The sequence below is a fragment of the Eulemur rufifrons genome, chromosome 11 (genome assembly GCF_041146395.1).
Source record: "Eulemur rufifrons isolate Redbay chromosome 11, OSU_ERuf_1, whole genome shotgun sequence".
Taxonomy (NCBI): Eukaryota; Metazoa; Chordata; class Mammalia; order Primates; family Lemuridae; genus Eulemur; species Eulemur rufifrons.
The window spans coordinates 13,861,366-13,886,790 of record NC_090993.1 but is presented as its reverse complement, the minus strand read 5'-3'; the positions used below and the strand labels follow the sequence as shown (position 1 = coordinate 13,886,790).

The 25,425-nt window shown below is 40.2% G+C and overlaps 1 protein-coding gene across 1 annotated transcript in view; it reads right to left on the bottom strand.

The window, feature by feature from the left end:
* Nucleotides 1-18,281, bottom strand: part of NUP133 (nucleoporin 133) — a 56,629-nt gene extending 38,348 nt beyond the window's left edge. Inside the window, exons 1-12 of the mRNA XM_069484747.1 lie at nucleotides 18,067-18,281; nucleotides 15,850-15,968; nucleotides 13,186-13,289; nucleotides 11,867-11,974; nucleotides 10,772-10,906; nucleotides 9,947-10,117; nucleotides 7,150-7,305; nucleotides 6,723-6,793; nucleotides 5,512-5,659; nucleotides 3,395-3,542; nucleotides 2,336-2,493; nucleotides 468-559 (exon numbers count right to left, since the gene is read on the bottom strand). Of these exons, the coding sequence (XP_069340848.1) occupies nucleotides 468-559; nucleotides 2,336-2,493; nucleotides 3,395-3,542; nucleotides 5,512-5,659; nucleotides 6,723-6,793; nucleotides 7,150-7,305; nucleotides 9,947-10,117; nucleotides 10,772-10,906; nucleotides 11,867-11,974; nucleotides 13,186-13,289; nucleotides 15,850-15,968; nucleotides 18,067-18,248 (1,592 nt within the window). The 5' untranslated portion in view covers nucleotides 18,249-18,281. The remainder of the gene's footprint in view (nucleotides 1-467; nucleotides 560-2,335; nucleotides 2,494-3,394; nucleotides 3,543-5,511; nucleotides 5,660-6,722; nucleotides 6,794-7,149; nucleotides 7,306-9,946; nucleotides 10,118-10,771; nucleotides 10,907-11,866; nucleotides 11,975-13,185; nucleotides 13,290-15,849; nucleotides 15,969-18,066) is intronic.
* Between the last annotated feature and the right edge of the window lie 7,144 nt (nucleotides 18,282-25,425).

The following is a 25,425-nucleotide window of genomic DNA, read 5'->3' as shown; positions in this document are numbered from 1 at the left end:
CTGCCCCCGGAGCCCAACTCCAAATAGCCAAACTGCAGAATCATGAGCCACATTAAATAAGACGCTAAGTTTTATGGTGATTTTGTATATGGCAAAACCCAACTAACAGGCCAAGTCTAATTCTTTTGTGCTATTAATGAAACTTTGTGTGCAACTATTTGTGCCGTAACATTACACCAAAAGACCCTTGCAGTATGTCTTCACGAACACTGTTTTTAATGGTACATTGTTTTTCATAAAGTGGAGAAGGTATGTTAGAGCCTACATTCCCAGCCCAGCTAGCTGGAACCCTCCCATGGCTACCAAGTTCAGAAGAATAGCTTAAGTGCTAAAGCTCAGAAACACATTCTCCTCTTGGTGGCAACATTTCTCCAACTTGTTCCCACCAGTCAACAAATTAGTAGTGTATGTCAGTAAAATATACTGTCTTATATAAAATAAGCCATAATTTAAAAAACTCATTATACCTGCAGTATTGCAGAAAAGCAGCTTTTAGCAACTTGGTTTTATCTTCTTGTGCTATAGTTTCATTCTTTGTAGTGGTCTCAAAAACCATACTCTGTAGAACAACAAACCATAGTTTAGAGGTGAAGGTATATGAATATTCTTAATTACTGAACTAAAACCTGGAACCACCCTATGACAGCAATAGCACATACACACAAGCTGTTTATCATACTGTCCATACCAATTGTTGTTGTTGTTTTTTTTGCTGTTGTTGAGACAGAGTCTCGCTCTGTTGCCCAGGCTAGAGTGAGTGCCTTGGCATCAGCCTAGCTCACAGCAACCTCAAACTCCTGGGCTTAAGCGATCCTCCTGCCTCAGCCTCCTGAGTAGCTGGGACTACAGGTATGCACCACCAGCCTGGCTAATTTTTTTTTTTTTTATATATATATTTTTAGCTGTCCAGATCATTTCTTTCTATTTTTAGTAGAGAGGGGTCTCGCTCTTTCTCAGGCTGTTCTCAAACTCCTGACCTCAAGCGATCCTCCTGCCTCGGCCTCCCAGAGTGGTAGGATTACAGGCATGAGCCACCACACCCGGCCCCAATTGTTTACATGATTATTGAAACACTACAAACAGTACCAAATGATCAAAGTCTTTAAAACGGGTACAGATAATTCAGAGATTATGCTGTGATTAAAATTATTTGGGGATTTTAACATAGACAACAGAAACTTTTTACAGGTTTGCTCTTACACAACTCATCACAATGTACACTACTAAGCATAATGATTACCAGTTTAAACAAGGATTTAGAAAAATTTTAAAGAAATGGAATAGTGTAAAATAACTTCAGAACGTTTACCAGCATTACAATAACTATATGATTACAAAAGACTCACAACAAGAAAAGGTTACTTTCTGTTGAAACTGTACCAAATTACTTTAACTTTGAGTTATAGATGTAGTCTATATATTTCACATATCGTTCAAATGGAAATTACTCCAAACAGTATTAGTCTCCTGTAAAAGAATGATAAAAATTTTATGGCTGGGGTATGTCAGGTTTCAAGATGACATAAAGAAAAATGATGGGTTTTGCCCCAGTATTCCTCTCTCGAATCCCAGAATAACACGAAGAAACAGAAACACAAGCTCCACAGAAACATCTGTAATTCCAACCACAACACAGGAAGACAGAAACCACAAGAAGGAACAGCAAATGGCGGAGCTGAGAAGAGACGAGGCAGATCTGTGTGTGGTGCAGGAGTTCCGTCCTGAGGAGGATCTGGTGACAATGGAAACGAGAAGTTCCAGGACGACAGCTGTGCAATGTCAAGTTTCTTGCGATTTGACTATGGGGAAAACTATACTGACAGGCGTTCTACAGAACTGAGGGCGTGGGAAGATTAAGTCAGATACTAAAGGAAAGTAAGCAAATATAGAATGAGGTCATTTTATATTCCAAGAGTCACACAAAGTTGTATAATAAAGAAAATATAATCAGTATGTTACCTGAGTCAGCAAACTATAAACAATACTCACATTGTCATTACAGTGAAAAAATTTATGTTGGAATGACAAAGGCAGAGGAAGGAGTATAAGTTAACCCCAAATCTCATCTTCTATAGTAGGAAATCAATAGATATCTAAAATTGACGAATCAGGAAACTGCAGCATATGCACATTACTTAGTAATATGGACGAAAACACCAGAAGAAATAGCTAAAGGCTAAAAAGTAGCTGCTTCTGCTTCTGGGAAAGAGGACAAAGGGAATAAGGAGAACTAACATTTTCATGTCTTTTAAAACTGTCCAACTTCTTAAAAAAAAACTGTGTGAAATAACTCTGATACATATAAAAATTTAAAAATCGCATGGAACTACGTCACCTCGTTGTTTGGTCCAGCAACTGAAGATGCCAAGGAATCTTCCAGGTCTTCTGCTAATATGGACACATTTTCCCTCGAAGTAATAGACACTAGTCCACTGTTTCTAGAGAAAATGATTGGAACACCACCACAGGAACCAGCACCTAAAATACTATCTCCTAAAAGAAAGAAAAACACATAGTCAAATACTCATAACCAAAAAAAAAAAGCCTCCTAAAACCTATAACCCTAAGCAGAAAATCTTCATGATATATTAAGAACATATTTTTTTTTCGTTTACATTATTCCTACTTCAAACTCAGCTTTTTAATCCCAGAATCAAATGTCAAGAAGCAAGTCCCGTGAAGCAAGTTCAGCTAAGGACAATAAAAACTAGCCTTACAAGAGACCAGTGTCTAGCAAGCCAAAAAAGAAAATGATTCATTCTGCGAAACTCAGAATAAGAGCTTTCTCAATGTCGTAGAGTCCTTTTGCCCAATTCTGCCTTTACTTACCAGGTCGGTCAATGGAGATAAAAAATTCTAAGCTTGCTCAGTGCCTTAATGACATCCTATCTGCCCACTGCCAAAGTTCCTGTGCTGGGACTAGAAAACCTGGACTCTACCCTGTTGCCTCACCTAAATTCTGTCCTCTGCCCAACCCCTTCAGATAAGTATCTGCTTGGCTTCTCTTCAGTCCTGACCAGCCTCCCACACCTGGGACCCTTCTCACTCAAGGGTCCGACAAACTAAAGAGCATCAGCTCAGAGTAAGTCACTCTTACTAACTAGGAACAAGCAATTACTTCTCTTAGTGCCAGTTCTTTCCTTTTGGCCTCATCTCTTGGGACAAATGTTACTATTTTTTTGCCTATAAATATAATAGCCTGGGAATTCTGCCACCCATTTGAGTTTTCAGAGGGTTGTGGCTTCAGGGCTGTAGGTGTGGAATTAACCGTCTCAGTAACCCTCAGAGGCAGCATGCTTGAAGCAATACTCATGAAAGACAAAGAGAGAGAACAAAAACCACTCGGAATGACTAGTGAGCTCACTAATCCTGCTTTCTAAAACCGCTACTATACCTTGTATATTAAAGATAATTTTCTCCTGGGGAAGAGAAAATTTCCCAGTTCCTGTGGAGCACACATAGACAGCACTTTCATTATACAGATAAGCAGTCTGGTTCGAAAAGTTTGGGACCATCAACCGACACGTAATCAGATCTTCAGACTGAAAGTTAAATTTAAGATAACATTTAATGAGAATTGACACAAAAATATTTCTAGAATTTTATAGTTTGTTTTTGTACTTTAGAGCATAAAAATGATAAAATGATATTGATAATTCACTAATTCTCCTTGTGAAAACCTAAACACTGCCCATGAAATGATTTACAAAATATGATGGAATAAGTTTATAAACATCAATTAGATAAATCATTTGTTGAGATGCAAATAATGAACAAATTTTCAAAACATTTCCATGGTGACAAGACTGTAAGTAGATGCCTACAACAAAGCTGAGAAAGAAAATGAAAGCAAAATTCATTATATTATTTAAGAACTGGGCAGGGCACGGTGGCTCATGCCTGTAATCCTAGCACTCTGGGAGGCCGAGGCGGGTGGATTGCTCAAGGTCAGGAGTTCGAGACCAGCCTGAGCGAGACCCCGTCTCTACTAAAAATAGAAAGACATTATAGGGACAACTAAAAATCTATATAGAAAAAATTAGCCGGGCATAGTGGCGCATGCCTGTAGTCCCAGCTACTCGGGAGGCTGAGGCAGTAGGATCGCTTAAGCCGAGGAGTCTGAGGTTGCTGTGAGCTAAGCTGACACCACGGCACTCACGCTAGCCTGGGCAACAAAGTGAGACTCTGTCTCAACAAAAAAAAAAAGAACTGGCAATTTTTTATAAATGACCCCTGATAAACATTTTGGTTACTGTCAATATTAATCAAAAGAAGGATTTATTCATATATAAAATCAGAGGCAGAAATAGATATGAAATAAGACCTAATTAAATGATAAAATTAGCAAACACTAAAAAAGATGTTATTAAAGAAGTAATTTTACAAACAAAACATTAAAAGTAAGATCCCAGGATTTTTTTAAATTTTCAGATTGTTTTCTTTTTATCCTTCTGCATTGGTCTGAAATTTTAACACTGAGCAGGTCTTTCTTGCACAATCAAGAACACATGATAAACTTTGTTTGTTTAGAATAAAAGAACAGATTAAAAGATTTTTTTACAGGATTCAGTTAAACAAATCATATTAATAAGGATTTAACAGATCTAGATACTACATAAGGTTAAATGAAATGAATTTATAGCTGTTAAGGCTTTTCCTCAAGCATATCACAGTTAATGTTTAATTGCCATTAATAAGCTTAAAATTAGATAGCCTACCTTTTAATCGTTTACAAAAACTTTGATGAATATAAAATACTATTGTCTACAAATATAATCCTGCTTTGGGCAATAAAGTTATTTTTCTATAATATACAGGGCTCAATTCCTACCAGATTTTCTCCTTACTTTCATCCTGCAGTTCATCATCAATACTTTCTTTTTGGCCGGGCGTGGTGGCTCATGCCTGTAATCCTAGCACTCTGGGAGGCCGAGGCGGGAGCATTGCTCAAGGTCAGGAGTTCGAGAACAGCCTGAGCAAGAGCGAGACTCCCGTCTCTACTAAAAATAGAAAGAAATGACCTGGACAGCTAAAAATATACAGAAAAAATTAGCCAGGAGTGGTGAAGCATGCCTGTAGTCCCAGCTACTCAGGAGGCTGAGGCAGGAGGATCGATTAAGGCCAGGAGTTTGAGATTGGTGTGAGCTAGGCTGATGCCACGGCACTGTAGCCCGGGCAACAGAGCGAGACTCTGTCTCAAAAAAAAAACAAAAAAACAAAAAAACTTTCTTTTTACTTACTAATATAGAAATGATAACCCCTTCAAAGAAGAAGAAGAAACAAACCGCTTGCTGCTGGTTGCTTCCACTCTCATTTTTCTTTCACTAAAGCTGAGCAAGGAACAAGTGTGAGACAGGAAAGAAAATGCAACAATGTCTAAAAACAAGCTATTTTAAAATATTTTGAAGCCCTACAGATGAATCTTTCAACAAATTTGACTTTGTAATGGTTAGAAAAAAACTCAATGTATCATTGACACTTTGTAATTTAATTTATAGATACAAATCTTACCTGAAAAGGTGGATTATACTGAGTGACTTCTACAGTAACTGCATCTGACATTTGATAGCCATTATCTTCTGCTGTTATCAGAGAGTAATAGATGAGACATGGATTGTCTGCTGGGTGCCACGCTGCTGCCAAAATCAGGAGCCCATCACTAATGAATGAAAAAAAAAGATGTACAGTCTCTTTGGAAAACAACCTGACAGTTTCTTTTAAAGTTAAACATATACTTACCATATAATTTAGCAATCCCACTCCTAGATATTTACGTAGGAGGAAAAAAAAACATATTCACACAAAAACCTGTGTAGAAATGACTATAGGGGCTTTACTCATAATTGCCTAAAACTGGAAACAACTCAATGTCCTTCAACTGGTGAATAAACAAACCTTGGTACATCCATACGGTGGAACACTACTCAGTAGTAAAAAGGAGAAATCACTGAATGAATTTCAAATGCATTGTGCTAAGTGATAGAAGCCAGACTCAAAAGGCTTTCTACTGTACAATTCCATTTCTGAGGCATTCTGAAAATGGCAAAACTATAAGGGACAAAAACCAAATCAATGGTTTCCAGGGGCTGGGGGTGGAGGGAGGGGCTGATTACAAAGGAGCACCAAGGGCTTTTGGGGAGGTGATGGACCTGTTCTGTATCTTGACTGTGGTTGTGATTAAATGACTGGACTGTAAGCACTTGTCAACACTCTTAGAATTACACACTAAAAAGGGTGAATTTTACTGTATGTGATTTATAGCTCAATAAACCTAACTTAAAAAAAGAAAATCTACAAATCATCTAATCCAGGGATTGGCAAAGTACAGACCTCAGGCCAATTCGAGCCCAGGCTAGTTTTTAGAAGTTTTGTTGAAAGGCACAGGGCACCCACAGCAGCGGGTAAAGGCAGAGTCTCGGGCATCTCTTGGCAGTGAAGAGAAGCTCCAGCTGTAACAGCAGAAAAGCTGCACCTCTAACCAGACAGACACTAAGATAAGAACATGGCATTTAAGGATGAGAAATGCCTCCACTTCCCAAATGAATTAGCATCACTAGATAAAGATGAGAAAGACCATTCAGTAAGGCTTAACAGATGGCATGAAAAGATTATACAATAATAATATTAGATTATATGGGAGATTATAATTAGATTATATAATAAACATCAACTTGTTTTTCCAAACTATTATCTACATTCTTTGTGACAAATCAACTGCTTACCAGTTTTGCTTCAAGTCCAAATACTGAATGTTGACCCCTTCTTTAATAGCTTCATAGTTACTTTCAGATCCCTATATGAAAATAACAGTAACATAAGATCCCTGAGTGTAGGAATCATTTCTTTTTGCCTTTATATCCCCAGCACCTAGTAAAGTGCCTCACCCATAGTGGCTCAGTTGTTGAACAAATAATGTATACATTTTGTAAATGTAATGTAAAATAATGTATACATTTAAAAAATTACTGAAAGTAAATCAATGAGTTCCAATATTCCTAGAGATTGAATACCCCATTTCTGCTTATCTTATGGCTACACATTATACTGTTTGTTACACTGAAATGTGTTCAAATAAATAAAACTGATGGAGTTAGCATTATCATCCAACCATATATGTGAATTATAGAGATGAATATTATTGTTCCTTACCCAAATAGCATCAGTAATGTTTTCCTTCAGGGCTCTATTTATATCCCAACTATGTGCTTGTTTTTCTGAAGAATCATCTAATTCCCATTTACTGATGTTTGAATTTGTCAGGATGTAAAAGCTTGATCCGTCTCTATCCCAAAGAACACTTGAAAGCTATATGGAGAGAGGAAGCCAACTTTAAAAGTTCTAATGTTAATTTATCAAAAATTCAAGTTTTATGTATTTATGACCATTTGATTAGTAATCCTAGCAGAATTCTTCATTCAGGATTCGAAGGAAGGAGTGGTCCTGAAACAGACCTGGAAAGCAAGGTAGGATTTCCAGACAGGAGTATATAGGCAGAAGGGCCAGGAAGTGCAGAGACGGGAGGTAGGAAAGCTATAGGGTCTTCAGAGAACAAGAAGTAGCCCTGTTACACTGGAATGTGGATAATAAGTAGAAATGAAGCAAAAATAGGATTCTTTTTTTTTTTTTTTTTTTTTTTGTTGAGACAGAGTCTCACTTTGTTGCCCAGGCTAGAGTGAGTGCCGTGGCGTCAGCTTAGCTCACAGCAACCTCAGACTCCTCGGCTTAAGCGATCCTACTGCCTCAGCCTCCCGAGTAGCTGGGACTACAGGCATGCGCCACTATGCCCGGCTAATTTTTTCTATATAGATTTTTAGTTGTCCATATAATGTCTTTCTATTTTTAGTAGAGACGGGGTCTCGCTCAGGCTGGTCTCGAACTCCTGACCTTGAGCAATCCACCTGCCTCGGCCTCCCAGAGTGCTAGGATTACAGGCGTGAGCCACCGCGCCCGGCCCAAAAATAGGATTCTTTAAAAAATAATGAAAAATTAGGGATACACAGCAGTCTTTTTTTTTTTTTTTTTTTTTCTGTTGCCTGGGCTAGAGTGTTGTGGCGTCAGCCTAGCTCACAGCAACCTCAAACGCCTGGGCTCAAGCGATCCTCCTGCCTCAGCCTCCCGAGTAGCTGGGACTACAGGCATGTGCCACCATGCCCAGCTAATTTTTTTTTTTCTATATATTTTTAGTTGTCCAGCTAATTTCTTTCTATTTTTAGTAGAGACGGGGCCTCGCTCTTGCTCAGGCTGATCTCGAACTCCTGAGCTCAGCGATCCTCCTGCTTCGGCCTCCCAGAGTGCTAGGATTACAGGTGTGAGCCACCACGGCCGGCCTGAGTCTTAAACGTAGATTTGTAAACCTAGTAAGCAAAGGAGATAATCAATGGCTTTTGAACACAGAGCTGTGTTCCAGTGAATCTGGCAGGATGTATGTAGTTAGATATATGTGGGTGTGGGTGAGCTAGTTCACCTTCTCAGCATACACTTGCTTAGGAAGCATAGATGTGGGTTTTGTAAGCTGGGTATACATGACTGTTTTGAGTTAAAACCCTAGTTGTCTCCATCTTTCCTGTCACTGTAACTCCGGCCACTGATGGGGCAGGAAGGACCAATAGTAAGTACCTGGACTGGCACCTGGAGCTTAGGTGAAATTTACCGAGAGTGTAAACGAGGGCACAACAACAGAAACAGAAAGATGGGGGTGGACATGAGACCCGACAGAAGTTAAATCTACAGTACCCGCTAAATAACTAATTTGCTACAGAAGGAGGAGGAGGCACCGAAAAAATACCAAGGTTTTATACCAGGGTCACTGAAAACAGGTGATGGTGCCATTAACAGAAATAGGTCAAAAGAGAAACAAGTTTTGAGGGCTGAGCATGTAGTCAATAGGAGAGAAGGAATATGATAAATTTGTTTTAGACATGTTAAGTTTTAGATTCAGCCAAGCACGGTAGCTCACACCTGTAATCCTAGCACTCTGGGAGGCTGAAGTGGGAGGATCGCTTGAGGTCAGGAGTTCAAGACTGACCTGAGCAAGAATGAGACCCCATCTCTACTAAAAATAGAAAAATTAGCCAGGTGTGGTAGTGTGAACCTGTAATCCCAGCTACTCGGGAGGCTGAGGCAGGGGGCTCGCTTGAGCCCAGGAGTTTGAGGTTGCTGTGAGCTAGGTAATGCCATGGCACTCTAGCCGAGGTGACAGAGTGAGACTCCATCTCAAAAAAAAAAAAAAGAGAAAAAAGAAGTTTCAGGTTCAAAAAATATTCAAGGAAACAGGTGATGGTAGGATGATAGTTACCGGAAATGAAAAGGAAACAGCAGAGTAAAAAGGGCCTGTGCTTTAAATTCAGATGTTCCAGCTCTGCCACTAGGCAGTCACAAACCTTGGCCTCACTGAGGTCATTTCCTCATCTGTAAATTGGAGGGAAATCTCTCTACTTTATAGGTTGCCGTAATGATTACGTAATATGGAGATAACAAATACAGAGCACCTAGCACAAAGTAGATGATCCATAAACGTTAGTTCCCATCATCCTCCCTTCACTAAGCCAAAGCATCGCGCAAAAGTCCAGCCAACAGATCTGGAGTCAAGCCATCCACACAGACAGCTGGAGTCATGGGAGTGGAGACACTTCTGGCTAAGTTTAAAAAGTCAAATTAATCCTTAAAAAACACATTTTAAGTTTTATATAATAGTTTTAATTAAAAAAATGTACTTATGAGATAATGCATCTGATTTAAAGACACTACTGTTACAGGGTCTGGGAGGTGTTCATATGTACACATTTGATCATCGTAGTATCATAAAAATGGCTCACTGGAAAGATCAGAGGTTTTATTTCATGTACACTGTTGTTCATCTGGAGGAAATACCAACTTCATAGGAAACTTTCAACTTATTGATTTCACTAAGAAATAACCTTGTAAAACAGTTAGTTTATTAACTTACTATGAGGTCACTACTAGAAGACAAAATTCCAAAAAGGGAAGAAACCCTTCGACCGATTCCCGAAAGCACGCCTTGCCCTTGAGGCAGGATATGCTGATGGATCTTCCCTGAGCTTTCAGGTATCAACCGAATTAGCTGGCTTCCCGACGAGGACAAAATGAAACTTCCTCCCTGTGAACAAACATTGTTGAGATTAGTTCAGTGAATCATCTAACACTAACATGGAAAACTAACCAAAAAAATGTTTTGATACAAAGAAAAACCATCTGCTTCTTAAATCTAAAAGAATAAAAATGAAACGTTATTTTATTAAAATAATTTACTTAAGAATCCATTCACTTAATATTACTTCTACACAGAAAAACTTCTGTTAAAAAACTTTCATGGCAGAAAAAAGTTCATCATATTTTTGAATTCTGATTTTTAAGTTATAGGTTCATGGTATTATAGGTTCAATGAAGTAGGTATCTGAGTTTATTTCTTTGGGGAACCTGCAGAGTAGACAGTAGCAAACTATTCTTCAGTGTCTAAGAGTTTTTAAGCCATTCTCATAAAATGTTTCTGAAAGAAATGAATACCACTAGCTACTATCCAATGTTGATATTTTACAGTCCTGTGAGGAGGGACTGTCTTGTTTAAGGGACAATGTCAGTTCAAAGGATCCACACGGGGATCCTTCCATTCTACTCTTCCTTGTCTCTTTTTGATCATCCCTCACTGGGCTGTATGGTCTGTTCAAAACTCCACACTTTTAGATATTCAAGTCTCACTTGCAAGTCAAATCATAGCTTTCCAGTAAGTATAAAAAAAAAATCCATCATATACCTGCACTGCTGTTAGGAAACTGTAAGTCTTATCACCTCCCAAGTCTACGAAAGTCTCTGTGTAGGTATCTTCACTAGCAAGGCTTGGCCAATAGCGGATGGATCCTTCTCTGGTGGCAACCATGACAGCAACAGCCTCGAAACAAGATCATAACACAGTCAGCAATCACAATGAAAGGAGGACTCAAAAACTGGGAGTCTGATGACACTGATACAAGAAACAGGACAAGCTACTATGTGATAAACTAAAATCAGAAAAAAGAACTCACTGATGTTTTAATTTGCATTTCCCTAATGGGTAATGATGCTGAACATTCCTTCACGTGTTTATTTGCCACGCTTATATCTTCTGTAAGATGTCTGTTCAAGTCCTATTCCCTATTTTCAAATTGGATTGTTTTCCTTTCAAGCTTTTAGAGTTCTTTTTATATTCTGGATGCAGGTCCTTTGTTGGACATATGGCTTTGTTACAAATATTTTCTCCCTGTCTGTAGCGTGTCTTATCATTTTCTTGTTTTTGGCAGAGCAATGCTTTTCATTTTGATCTTATTTTAATGTAATATTAATTTTATCAAATTTTTACTTTTAGGGATCATGCTTTTGGTGATCTCTAAGAACTCTTTGCCTAACCCTCAGATCATGATGATTTTTTCCTATGTTTTCTTCTAAAAGTTTTATAGTTTTACATTTAGATCTATAATCCACTTCAAATTAATCTTTGTATTAGTTATAAGGTTTAGGGGAAAATTTGTTTTTTAAAAAATTCCAAGTGACCAACTGCCATTTTTTAATAAATGACCATTTATTAAAAAGATCATCCTTCCTCCATTGAGTTGCTTTTGCACCTTTATCAAAGATCAAATGGCTGCCTTTGAGTGGGTCTGTAACTGTATCCTGCATTGCGTTACTGACCCGTGCGTCTGTCTCTCTTTGCCAGTACCACAGGGTCTTGATTTCTATAGCTTTATAGTTACGTCTCAAAATCAGGTTGGATGATTCCTCCAACTTTAGAATGTCCTTATTTTTAAAAAGTTTATTTCGGGGGCGGGGGACAGGAAAAAAAAAGTTTATTTCAATAAGCTTTTAAGTTACCTACTTGAGTAGAATGTGCGTCAGCTGAAGCAGAAGAGTAGGAGAGCGCCACCAAGTCAGCGCTCCAGTGGAAATCACTAGGTGGCAGCTGAAGTTCTTTGCAAACAGACAACTGTAGAAACCAAAACAGAAAATCTTCCACATCAAATCCAGTATTTTAAATACGCATCTCTGCTTCCTTTCTCTGCATATTTTAGATTCTGACTCATTGCTGGAAACACCCTTTTACAAATATTCTTTCTTCTCACGTCTCCTTTTGATCAGGCTTTTAGCAATTTTAAAACAAAGTATCTTAAGAGATACAGAATCAGGAAACTTAAGAGCTAGACCAGACCCTGAACATCAACGATGCTAATCTCTTCCTGGGCCAAAAAAATCTACTGGTTTAGAGAAATGCTTAGGCTTTCTATGGAGCTTTCCCAGTCTAGTCTTGATGTGTTGGACATGGAAAACTAGCATGACCAAAGAGTAATTATACCAAGTTTCCTATAAAATATTTCTTAGACCCTCAGCCAAATACTGGGATCTCTCTGCTAACTCAGCGTGTCTCCCAGGACTTCTCTCTCATCAATTGCTCCTAACTACAAACACTATTTTGTAGGCAGCAGCAGCACAGAAGTCAGCAATGTGAAGAGTTCAGGTGAGTAGGAGCCCTGAGTTCCAGCGGAACAATGGCCCAGTGCGTAATGGGTGGTGCAACAGAACATGCCTGAGCTGTAACACACAGAAACGAGGTTGCAGAGGATGTGACTAGACGTGCAAATGATAACCCACTATTGGAAGAAGACAGCAGAAAGGTGAACTAGCAATTGGTATCATTTTTCTTACACTATTAGGCACCATTCAATAGATTCGATGAAACAGTTCTACCTTCTCAGAAATAAGCACACTCACAGTTCATTCACTTATGTGAATAGCATTTAGTCTTACACTTCATTAGGCACACTGATTATCATTATACTCACTGAAAATTTCAATGTCTCTAATTTTATTAAATGTAAATAATAGAGATCTTATTTAAAAATTATTAAAGAGGAGAAACTTTTTTCCCAGCACACAATTGTGTGTGCATGCTCAGTATTTCACATTACTATGAAAATGCAAATCCTTAATACCCGAGCAGATTCAGATTCCTATCCTCTATCAACTCTAAAAAATTAAGGTAAAAATTAGGAGCCAATTGGCATCCCTCTCTTCCATCTTCTTCTAGATATTTGTTTTCTTTTTTATCTTATCTATTTTAAAAACATTTTACCTTGTTTTATCTTTACTACCATCTACACAGAAATCACCAATCCTTCCAGCTCTCTATAGAGCCATTACCTTGGTAATAGGTGACAGAGCAATTTTCCAAATAATGAGTTTCTCTTTGCAGAGTAGACAAGCCCATCCGCCTTCATCTATGTAAACAGTCAGCTGATCATCAACTAGAGGAAAAAATGAGGTGTATAATTAATCTTATAGAATGAGTAGGAAAAGAGTTCCTTATACCAAAATTTTTATTACTACCTGCTTCACCAAAATAATTGTCAAAGACAAAAAAAGATTAGTTCACAACAAAAAATACTTTTGAATATTCAAGAATTATTAACATCCAAAACAAGGTATCTATTTAACCTTGATAACCACCATTAAAAATATATCTACAGGCAAAAAGTATATTTGGGGGTCTATGTTTAATATTCTTTAGATTTTGTTATAAACAGATCAACTATCTTATTTTCTAGAAGGAATATTTAGCAATATTTATACTTTTATTGATAAAGCAATATAAATAATAAACCCCCTTACTGACTACATAAAACATTTCAAGGAAAAACCATGTGCCTTCAAAAGAACATGATTTTCAAGTAAGAGCTAAATTACTTCATTAAATGATAAATTATTGCATTATATGGAGACAGAGTTACATTCTCTATTAAGTGACAAAACTAAATTAGCATAATTGCTATGTCTTAAGCATTGGTGGTAAACCTCCATAAAAGCATTAACAGCCCTGGAAATTTAAATGATTTGAGCTTTGCTCTTTCCTTAAAGGAAGGGAAGAGGGGTAAAATAAAAAGTATCGATAAGGTCCAAGCTAAAATAGCAAATCAAGCCCAGGCTAAGTGTGGACTTTTTGCTAAACTGGGATATCTGCTCAGTAATTTCATTTTTTCCTGAAAGCACTAGAGTAGCTACAAACCCTTGACTGGTGAGTCCTTGAGGGCTTACTTAACACAGTACTTGGTAGGTTTCCATGTGGGGAAGAGTTCTTCAAGTTTACACATCCTGATTTCTAGAGACTCTCTCCACTGAACTTCTAGATTTGAGACTGTATGTTATCAAAATAGTCTAGCAGCATGAACCAGAAAGAGTATGCTAAAAGGTTTAAATGTAATTTAAAATTTTTAGAGGGGGAAAATATACATATTTCCCTCTAATATATGCACATATATATGTGTATATATATTTATTTAAAACAGAACAATGGACTGTCTCCTCTCACCCTGTCTCCTTCCCTCCCTCTCTTAAAAAAATTAAAAAAATAAAAATAAAACAGAACAATGCATACAGAGGCTGGCAGTTTACTTGTCTGAAAACAACTATCCCTAAAGCCCTCAAGGACGGATAGGCAAGATGTGCAAGTTCAAGTTGATGAGAAATAGTCCTTCTTCTAGAATGGAGCACTTGAAACTTTTTTTGACTGTTATTCACAACATGAAAAACATTTTACATCACGACATATTCACTAACAATTTAAATAAAACAAAGTTTCTTAACATTATATGAGATACACTCTATTTCTTTTTTTTAAATGCTGGTCATGAACCATTAAACTGATTTCAGTCACAACCTACAATTTGAAAAAAACACAGTTCCAGAAAAGTCACAAAGATCTAGAATTGAATCCTTAATAAAAATGACTTAGGCAGACATTAAGGCCACTCTGAACTTCACTCTTCACTGTCACCCAACTCCTCATCCTTAATGTTGACTTTCTGAGTTTGTGTTGACTTTATCTTCCAAACTTCCACACTAATTCTCTGCCAACAGAATCTTCTAAAGTTACCACATTGGTAACTTCAGGAATTGGTGCATATAGCCTCTCAGATGCTATATAGGGTCCAGAAATGGAAGCATCACTTGATTTTACTCCATTTTTAAACCCAATAATATGAGGCACTCGTTTTTGGTTTTTTTTAAAGCTATATGAATACCTGATCAACTTTTGAAATTGTATTAAATGTTGCATAAGTAATAGTCCTTCCCCCTTATCCAAGGTTTCAATTACTTGTTGTCAACTGCAGTCTTAAAATATTAAATGGAAAATTCAAACAAATAATTCATAAGTTTTAAATTGCATGCCAGTCTGAGTAGTGGCATGAGATCTCACACCGTTCCACTCTGTTCCACCCAGGTCGTGAATCATCCCTCTGTCCAGCATATTCATGCTTCATATGCTACTTGCCTGTTAGTCACTTAGTAGCCGTCTCAGTTCTCAGATCAGGTGTCGAGGTATTGCAGTGATTATGTTCAAATAACCCTTATTTTACTTAATAATGACTCCAAATCCCAAAGTAGTGCTGCTGAAATACTATTATAATTGTTCTATTTTAGTATTAGTTATTATTGTCAATCTCTTACTGTGCCTCATTTATAAATTAAACTTTATCACAGGTAAAAACATAGTATATACAGGGTTTGGAACTATCCAACGTTTCAGGCATCCATTGGGGACTTTGGAACATATCCTCCAAAGATAAGGGGGGACTACTGAACAGTACTTAAAATCACTGTAGACTTCATTGTGTTAGAATGAACTCATTTTGCTTCTCAAATTTATTATAAATCTCAATTACAGTGAAACACTAACCAGGCTATTCATTTCTCTCCATGTAAGTAAACGCATACCAGAGAATGCACAAATTTCAATCTCTGTGACAGATTTAGGCTTCATTTTGAATTGCTATTCATAGCAGAGGCAAATGGAAAGATGACACCTACCTTCAGCCAAAGTTAGGGCTTCCATGATTTTAACAGGAAGAGAAGATCCAAACGTTTTCACATCATAGTTTGCAGACTCCGTAATGGAGTGGTATGGGAACATTCGTGTAGGTGTTCCTCTAAAAAAAAAAAAGAGCCTACATTACTTCACTTCCAACTTAAAATTTTCCACTATCCTAATTTTTATGTATATATTTTCACAATAAGGAGACCTTTAATAAGCAAGAAATAATACTGGCTCATGTACACTGTGAAAAAAACACTGGCTCATCTATACTGCGTAATTAAATGTATTTTTCATTAAAAAAAAAAAAAGACTGACAGAATTTAGGAAAACCTGGCTTCAGACCCTTATGCTCTAGTAATTAGATGCATGCCTCTATTCACTTAAACTCTTAAACTCTGCTTCCTTAGCTGTGAAAAAAGAAGGTTGGATGACATTGGTGTTTTTCAAAGTGTGGGTCATTTTGCAGGTCTCAATCAACATTTTTGAGACACAAAATAGCATAAAACATCAGCCTTTATCATATGTTTTGGTCAAAAATGTTTTACAAACATTAGGTTAGATGATCTTTAAGCTTTCGCCTAGCTCTAGAATTATAAGAATCTACCAGATCTGCGCTTGGAACCAAACAAGAAATTAAATAAGAACCACAACATCTGCTGTTACATGGTCTTCAACAGCAGACATCACAGTAGAAATTATATTTTCTTTTAACTCTCTTCTTTTTTTTTTTTTTTTTTGAGAGACAGTCTCACTCTGTTGCCTGGGCTAGAGTGCCGTGGCATCAGCCTAGCTCACAGCAACCTCAAACTCCTGGGCTCAAGCTAATCCTACTGCCTCAGCCTCCCGAGTAGCTGGGACTACAGGCATGTGCCACCATGCCCGGCTAAGTTTTTCTATATATATTTTTAGTTGCCCATATAATTTCTTTCTATTTTTAGTAGAGACAAGGTCTCACTCTTGCTCAGGCTGGTCTCGAACTCCTGAGCTCAAACGATCCACCCGCCTTGGCCTCCCAGAGTGCTAGGATTACAGGCGTGAGCCACTGCACCCAGCCTAACTCTCTTCTTAACATTCTGAATAATAATGAAATGTCACCAGTATAAAAGGTATTCTCTTTTCATGACAATTAAATGAGGAGATGCACATACAGAGTGACTGAGGGCTTTGTTTCCTAATAGAGTATTATAACAAAGATTTTCCTTTAAATAATCGTCAGAAGGTAAGAAGAGATTTAAAAAACACACACATTATATAAAGTATGGCTTTTATTATCCAACTTTTCTCAAAAGAAATAGAAAACACAGACAAGATCAAAGTTTGAAGAGTACTTTTTAAAATATGCAAAAAAGTCAAAGATACAGTGTATTCTTCTATCTTGCTCCCCAGAAAAGTATGACACAGTATATTCTTTAAAAATCACTTCTCCTTTAAAGCACTACAAAATTTTATAGATAAATTTTAATAAGTTTGAGACCCAGTATTTATTGTTTTCCTCCAGGGCAAAATTCATTTTTGATAGATGAATTCAGAGGAAACTAGACAGAAACATGTTATCTTCTAAGGTTTTAGGTTACTCTGAACATGGAGGGGGAACGTGATTTTACTGGTGATGTGGATTCACCAGTTTTAGTAACACAACTACGACAGCACTCCTACCTCATTGGTTATGTAAAGCCTTTTCCCTATAATTCAGCTACAAAGTTAAATTCTGTAGCTAAAAGCCATTTCATTACCAATCAGCAGATATTAATGCCAGTTAGCATGTTAGGCATTAAATAATGATTTTTCCAGGGTTGGAGGTCCCCATTGCCACCATCACTTTACATCTGTATGGTAGCAATGCACATCGACTCCTTTTGCCTTAGTGAAGCAGACACAGTATCGCCATTTCACAGATGAAGAAAATCACGAGTGACTTACACCAGATTGCAGGGGTGGCAAGAGGGATGGGAGTAACCGCCTATTTAAACCCAGTTTGTTCTTCACCTCTGCGCAGAGGTAAATCCATGAAGACTGCAAAGCGAGGGCTCAACTGATAAATTAATCAAAGTTAAGCAGAAATAACCTGCAAGAGTGGAGATGGTCTATTTTCCAATACTTTGGCATTCCCCTCCCCTGGTTCCGGAGGCTTCTGGAGACACTACCCCGCCCGGCCCACTGCGGCCCGTGAGCCTGCGGGTCGCCAGACCCCCGCAGGGGCGATCACTTACCGCGAGCTCAGCGAGCTACGCCGGCCGACCGGCGAGAAGAGCACCGGGGAGCTCACTGCAGACCCCAAGGACAGACCCTTTCTGCTTGCCGCCCGGGGCGTGGAGCCCGGCCCGACTCCGGCCAGCGGGCCCCTTCGGGACCCGGGACCCGGGGTCCGCGGAGAAGGGACGGCGGGGAACATGACCAGAAGCAGCAGCGGCAAGGAGCGCGCGAGTTCCGGCCGGGGAGCCGCAGCACGGACAGCGCGCGGAGCTTGAACACGCAGAGGGCGGGAGGACGCGCGTCGATGACGTCAGTGCAACGCGCCGAGCCCGCGCAGTGTGATTGGGCGTGGAGGTGGGCGCACGACGATGACGTCGCCGGGCCGCGTCGAGCCCGACGGATCAGGTCGGCGAGGTGGCTGGTAGCCGCTGACCCGGAATAGCGGGAGTCTCGAGCTTCCAGGGACGCGGCCCCGGAAATCCAGGCGCCCTTGTCGACTGCGCGAGGTGGGACTGGGCCTCCCGCAGCTTGAACGCGTTGCTGCTTCGCGCACTGTTGGCTCCTGAATCTCTTGAGAAATGAAAGGCGTTCCGCAGTCCAAGCTGAGGAGGGAGAGAACCCGTAAAGCTGACCCTGGTTTCACGCTCTGTTATATTTGTTCTCCTCTAGGTTTGTTATTTTTCCCGGTCAGCTCTGCACAATCTCACCCACGCTAATGATGCCACAAATCCATACGTCTCTCCCAGATCCAGCTCAAAAACCCCCAGACTCCTAAGGGCTCTCAACGCCTCTCAATCCACTTGTTAAAAGCTACATTCATGTTTTTCTTTAGGACCCCGATCCTACTACCGCCTCTGTCCCAGCTTGGTAAAACTGGCCAATTGCCCATGGCAAAGAGAAGGACTCTGTCCTGGATTCATCCTTCACACTTACCTCCCCCTAAGATCCTTGCACACGATAGCTCCTGAGTATCTAGTAGATCATACATTTGCACTGTCTCTGCCCTGGTTCTGGCAGTGATCTTTTCCTCAACCACTGCATAGCCTCTTTTTTTGGGGGAGTGGGGGGGTCTCTTGCCTCTGTCTAGTCTTACTCCACTCTGTCTTCCCCACTGCCAACACAATGAATTAAGGCAGGCAAACCTGATCTTGCTCTTGGGCTTGTAAATGCCCCAGTGGCTGATCATTGCCCACAGGTTATTTGCTTAGCTCCTTTGCAAGGTCCTTTGTGATTTAACTCTTGTTGGCTTTTCTGTCCCTATTGTACTTCCACCACTTCCCACTTGCACTCCACATTCCAAGAATTAAAAAACCCAACTGACCCTTGCCCGCTCCAATGCCCTTCCACGTGTTTGTTTTTCCTGGAATGCACCCCCTTCCCTGTTGGCCCAGCAAGTGTCTTCCACGTGCATCAAGTGTCAGCTGAGTGCTGCCTTCTCAGTGAAACCTTCCCCAGGATTAAGCTAACCCTGTATCCTTTGTCCCCGCTGCTCCCATGTGTAGACTATAATATTTTCATCCTGCATAAGAGTTTGTTTTCATAACTCTCTCAAGTAGCTCCTTTTAAATGTCTCGACAACAGGGATGGTGACTGTGTTACCTTTGTGCACACCATAACAAAAATACTTAGTAGACTTTCATTAAATGTGTTGAAATAAGGGAATGATTAAGTAAACACTGGCATATCTACATGTGAGAGATCACAGTGAGGGTGTCAGTTGTTGACATTCCCCTGGGGAAGCTATCCATCTGTGCACATTAATTGCATCTGGGCAGTCATCTTGCCAACGTTATATAGGCAAGCTGCTTTACACCCTCTCCCATCCGAGTGCAACTTTGCAGCTCATCTTTGAGTGTTATAGCTCTTAGGGCCCAGTGTATTTCCTCGTTTCGTTCTTACTTGGAGAATAGCCACGTCTGCAAAAGAATTGGTGGGATCAGTTTTGTTCTTGTGCTTTGTTGGACTGCTTAGTGATTTGCCCACCATCCCATCATAAAACTTGCCATTTTCAGGAACTAGAACAACTTGCCAGCACCTTTGAGCAGGAACTTTTCCTGGAGTCCAAATGTATGACTATTGAAGGATGGCGAGTAGACAGCACTAAAAGTCTTCCATTCGTTATGGAGTTAGCGAGTACCTACTGTGTGCCAGGCTGTATGATAAACACTAAGGTTTATAACTAGCAGACATGGGCCCTATGTTCATGGAGATCACAGACCAATGAGAAAGATACAAAACAAATGAACACAAGTAAGTATACAACTACAAACAATGTGCACTATGAAAGAAAAAAGCAGAGTGGAGGAGAGAATAACTGGGGGTGCCTTATTTTGGATGGGGGTCTAGAAAGGCCTCTGGGAGAAAAGGATATTTAAGCGGAGACACGAAGCATGAGAGAATGGGAGGAAGAGTGTTTGAAGCAGAGGATCCTCAGGCACAGGCCCTGAAGCAGCAAAGAGCTTGGTGCATTCCATGGACTTTAAACAAACAAACCTCAAAAGGACTAAAAGTAGAGGAAATTAGAGAAATAAGGAGAGACCATGAAGGGCTTTATAGGCTCTGTCAAATAAGGTCCTAGAGGAAAGAGATGGCACCCGCAAGTTGGGTAGTTAAAAGGAGTTTAATAAAGAAATATCCGGGGCCGGACGCGGTGGCTCACGCCTGTAATCCTAGCACTCTGGGAGGCCGAGGCAGGTGAATCACTCGAGGTCAGGAGTTCGAGACCAGCCTGAGCAAGAGCGAGACCCCTGTCTCTACCAAAAATAGAAAGAAATTATCTGGCCAACTAAAAAAAAAAAAATATATATATATATATAAAATCAGCCGGGCATAGTGGCACATGCCTGTAGTCCCAGCTACTCGGGAGCCTGAGGCAGGAGGATCGCTTGAGCCCAGGAGTTTGAGGTTGCTGTGAGCTAGGCTGATGCCACGGCACTCACTCTAGCCTGGGCAACAAAGCGAGACTCTGTCTCAAAAAAAAAAAAGAACGACAAGACAAGACAAGAAAAGAAATATCCGGGATAGTGTAGAGCCTTGAGGCTCCTAACGACAAACCGGCCAAGGAAGGGAGGGCTCACCAGAACCTGAGAGAAAGGGCCTTTGGTCAGGAGATGCAGACAACACCGACCTCACTCTTGTCCTGTCCTCGAGCCATCTCTGGAAGCCAGAGCGAAGACACTGGAGTGGTCCATGGAGACCGGCCTCCTTGACTGCAAGTCCACAGTGGAGAAGTGGCACAGAAGACATTCTGGACACGTGCCTTGGGGCAGCACCAGTGCTTCTTGATCACTCTCCAGTGTTGTCCCTTTTCCTAGTGGCTGCCATTTCCTTACTGATCTTTTTATCTTATTTTATCTAATGGTTTGCGTGTGTCTCCCAAAGCGTTCCATGTGTAGGAAACTTAATCTCCAGTACAACAGCGTTGGAAGGTGGGGCCTACCAAGAGAGAGTCGGTCGTGAGGGCTCTGTCGTCACGAATGGGTTAGCGTGCTTACCTTGGGAGCGGGTTTGTCACTGTGGGAGTAGGCTGTCATAAAGGCGAGTTTGTGCTTTTGGTCTCTCTCAGTCTTGCCCTTGCACCTTCCTCCACCGATGACACGGCCCCAAGGGGCCCTCACCAGATACTGCTACCTTGATATCGGACATCCCAGCCTCCAGAACTGCGAGAAATAAATTTCTTTTCTTTGCAAATTACCCAGTCTGTCGTATTCTATGACAGCACCACAAAACAGACTAAGGCATCTAGCAAAATCACCCACACTGGAAACTTCGAAGAGAGGAGAGCGTAGTGCAGTGGCCGCCAAACTTGAGCATGCACCAACAGGGGATGCTGAACCCACGTTCAGACTGCTCAGACTGTCTGGGCTGAGGCTTGGCAGTTTGCATTTCTGACAAGTTCCAGGATGAGGTGCTGCTGCCGCCGCCTGGGGACAGCCTTTTGATAACCACTGGTGTGGTGGTTAAGGAGTGTGTAGACTCTGGATTAAATGGGACTCGCTTCAAATTCCAACTCTGACATTTAATATCTGTGTCACCTTTTGGAGTCAAATCTGTAATGTATCATCTAATTCTCACAATTAATAGTACACGCTTATGAGAATTTGATAATATAGTATAGAATAGATAGACTACATTTGTGGGTATCAAAAGAACCCCACAAATATAATAGAAAGGCAAACAAGCTGAAGAAAAAAATTCCTTCCAATAAAAGGGTACTGTTTTAAAAATTCAGTAAAAGAAGGCAAGATACCCCGAAGGAAAAAACGGAAATGTATGAAGGGCATGAACTGGCATTAAAGAACAGAAATAACCAAAAACACATGAAAAGGTCTTCAACTTCACTAGTAATTAAAGAAATGTAGGTCAGGCGCGGTGGCTCACACCTGTCATCCTAGCACTCTGGGAGGCCAAGGTGGGCTGATCGTTTGAGCTCAGGAGTTCGAGACCAGCCTGAGCAAGAGCGAGATCCCGTCTCTGCTAAAAACTAGAAAGAAATTATCTGGAAAACTGAAAATATATATAGAAAAAATTAGCCGGGCATGGTGGCACATGCCTGTAGTCCCAGCTACTTGGGAGGCTGAGGCAGGAGGATCGCTTGAGCCCAGGACTTTGAGGTTGCTGTGAGCTAGGCTGACGCCACGGCACTCACTCTAGCCTGGGCAACAGAGTGAGACTAAAAAAAAAAAAAAAAAAAAAAGTAAATTAAACCACCCCTCAGCATTGTTTGCCTATAGAATTATCGGAGATGTTTTTAAAAACAATAATCGCTCATGTCGAAAAGGCTATGGGGAAACAAGCACTGCTTGTACACACTTCTGGTGGGACTGTAAGTTAGTATAACCTTTTAGGAGAACAGTTTCTATCAAAAAGCCTGGCAATTTGTGTATGTTTTCTAAGCTTGGCGATTTCACTTTTAAGAAAATTTTAAGGTATTTTTTTCCTAGAGATGGGGTCTTATTCTGTTGCCCAGCCTGGAGTGCAGTGGCACAGTTATAATTCACTGCAGCCTAGGACTCCAGGGCTCAATCAATTCTTCCACCTCTGCCTCCCAAATAGCTGGGACTATAGGCATGCACCACCATGCCCAGCTTAGCAATTTATCTCAAAAAAAATTCAAAGAAATAACAAAGATAGATAGTATTGTTTATAATAGAAAAGAAAATAGAAAGTAACATAAAAGGCCAACATTAGATTTATAGTGCATCCACATTACGGAATGCTGTATGGTCAAGTATACATGTGGATGTGTGTAATGAATAAAGACGCAGGAAAATATTCATTATGCAGTCAAATTTCTAAAAAGAAGATTGGTTAACAAAAGTGTGTGCAAAGCAGAAAATAGTATGTGCAGAGAAGTAGGTCAAAGGGTAAAAAGTTGCAGTTATGTAAGATGCATGTCTGGAGAGCTAATGTACAGCATGAGCGCTGTAGTTAACAATATTGTATTATACACTGAACATTTGCTTAGATCTCATGGACTCTTACTTCAAAAAAACCAAAAAGGTGACCATGGAAGGTGATGGATAGGATAGTTTGCTTGACTGTAGTAATCATTTTGCTGTGCACATGTACATCACAAAATCATGTACACCTTAAATATACACAATGAAAAATAGTATTGCCAGGATGGGGTTCGGGACATGCTAGCCCCAAACATGGCACCTTGACATTTCAGAAAACAGCAGAAATAGGAAAGTTGCTCTCTGACCTTCTCCCACTCTTCTTCCCAGAAGCAGGTAATAAGACCCTCATGTGGGATGCCTCCCTGTACCTGGAGGAAAGGAACATCCTTATCTCTGAAGGATGTCAGATGTAAGAGTCACAGAGAAGAATCTGGACAAACAGGCCTTGCTAATTTCCCCCCAGTTCTTGCCATTAGCTCATACCCCTTTGTCTAACAATGCTCTCCAAAACTGTCCACTCATCACACCTAACCATAAAAATGCTCAAATTTACCTGTTTCTTTGGGTCTTCATTTCCAGAGGCTTGCAGGGTGTGTTAAATTTATATTAAATAAATTTGTATGCTTTTCTCTTGCTAATCTGTTTTTTATTACAAGGGCCTCAGACATGAACCTAAGGTGGGAAGAAAAGATATTTCTTTTCCCCTACATGCATGCAGTATAAGTCCATTTTTATTTTATTAAAATGAGGAGAAAAATACCTCTCCTCTGTACATCCTTCCCAAAGTACCACCCTTGCAGTTAAGACCAAACTTCGGTTTATGTGGGACGAACAGCTGCAGGCAGCAACGGGAAAGCAGCCAGAATGAGCTCCTGCGCACGTGGTAGGGTTGCTAGAACCCCATTCTCAGCAGAATGGTAATTAAGATATTAGAGTGGAGAGTCTGGGGAACAATGAAGAACTCGTCACGGAAATTATCCACACCCAGTCATTTTCAGGGCGTTCATCTAATCCTCATCTAATGGACAATGAAACTTTTTGAGATGACTCTAAAATCCAGTGTAGTTTAGAAGTCCTGCAAGAGCGCGGGACGCGTACTTTTTTCTGGGGTTAGCAAACTTGCTGTCAAGCGTCTCGGTGTGCGGGCCCGGCAGTCTCTCCCTCCACTGCTCCCCCTGGCGGTTGTAGGGCGAAAGCAGCCACAGGTAATTCCTACACGAACAAGTGTGGCTGTTCTAATAAAATACATGAAAAAAACTTCATATATTTTAATGTGTTATGAAATATTATTATTTTGATTTTTTCAACCATTTATAACTTTAAAAATTATCCTTAGCTCGCGGGACATATAAAAATGGTCATAGTTTGCCGACCCCTGCACTGGCTTTGCGAGGGAGGCACAGCCAGCACCTAGCACAGGACCTCACGGGACAGAAGATGCTCCATAACTGCGTATTGAACGAATTCAGTGAAAGGAGATCGCCAGGAAAACTCCGCAACGCCTCAGACCCAGGCAAACACCCCTACAGGAACACTCACAATGTAGCTTTCACATGTCTTTCATGTATATACTTCATGTTTTATAACATTTACATTTGTTTTCATTATTTTTTGATCAGCTCTGGCATTTTTACGGAATAAAATGGATTTTCCCAAATGGAGCCCTGCTTTGAAAGAGTGCGTTTATGCGGTTTGGCCTACGATGGTTTAACTTATAATTATTCCCTGGGAAGCTGTCAGGTTTGCACAGAGACGAGCCCGGGAGAGGGTACAACAAAACGCCAAGCTCAACAATGTGAAATTTTATCTACACATGTAGGATTTCAGGTGATTTAAACTTTCTTTTTCTGCTTATTTTCCCAATTGCTCACATGAACATACCGACCCATCAACGGCTCTCCACATAGGATAAAAGGTAAGATTCTTCAGCACAGCACTGAGGGTGCACCATAACCCGGCCCCTGCCGCTCTCTA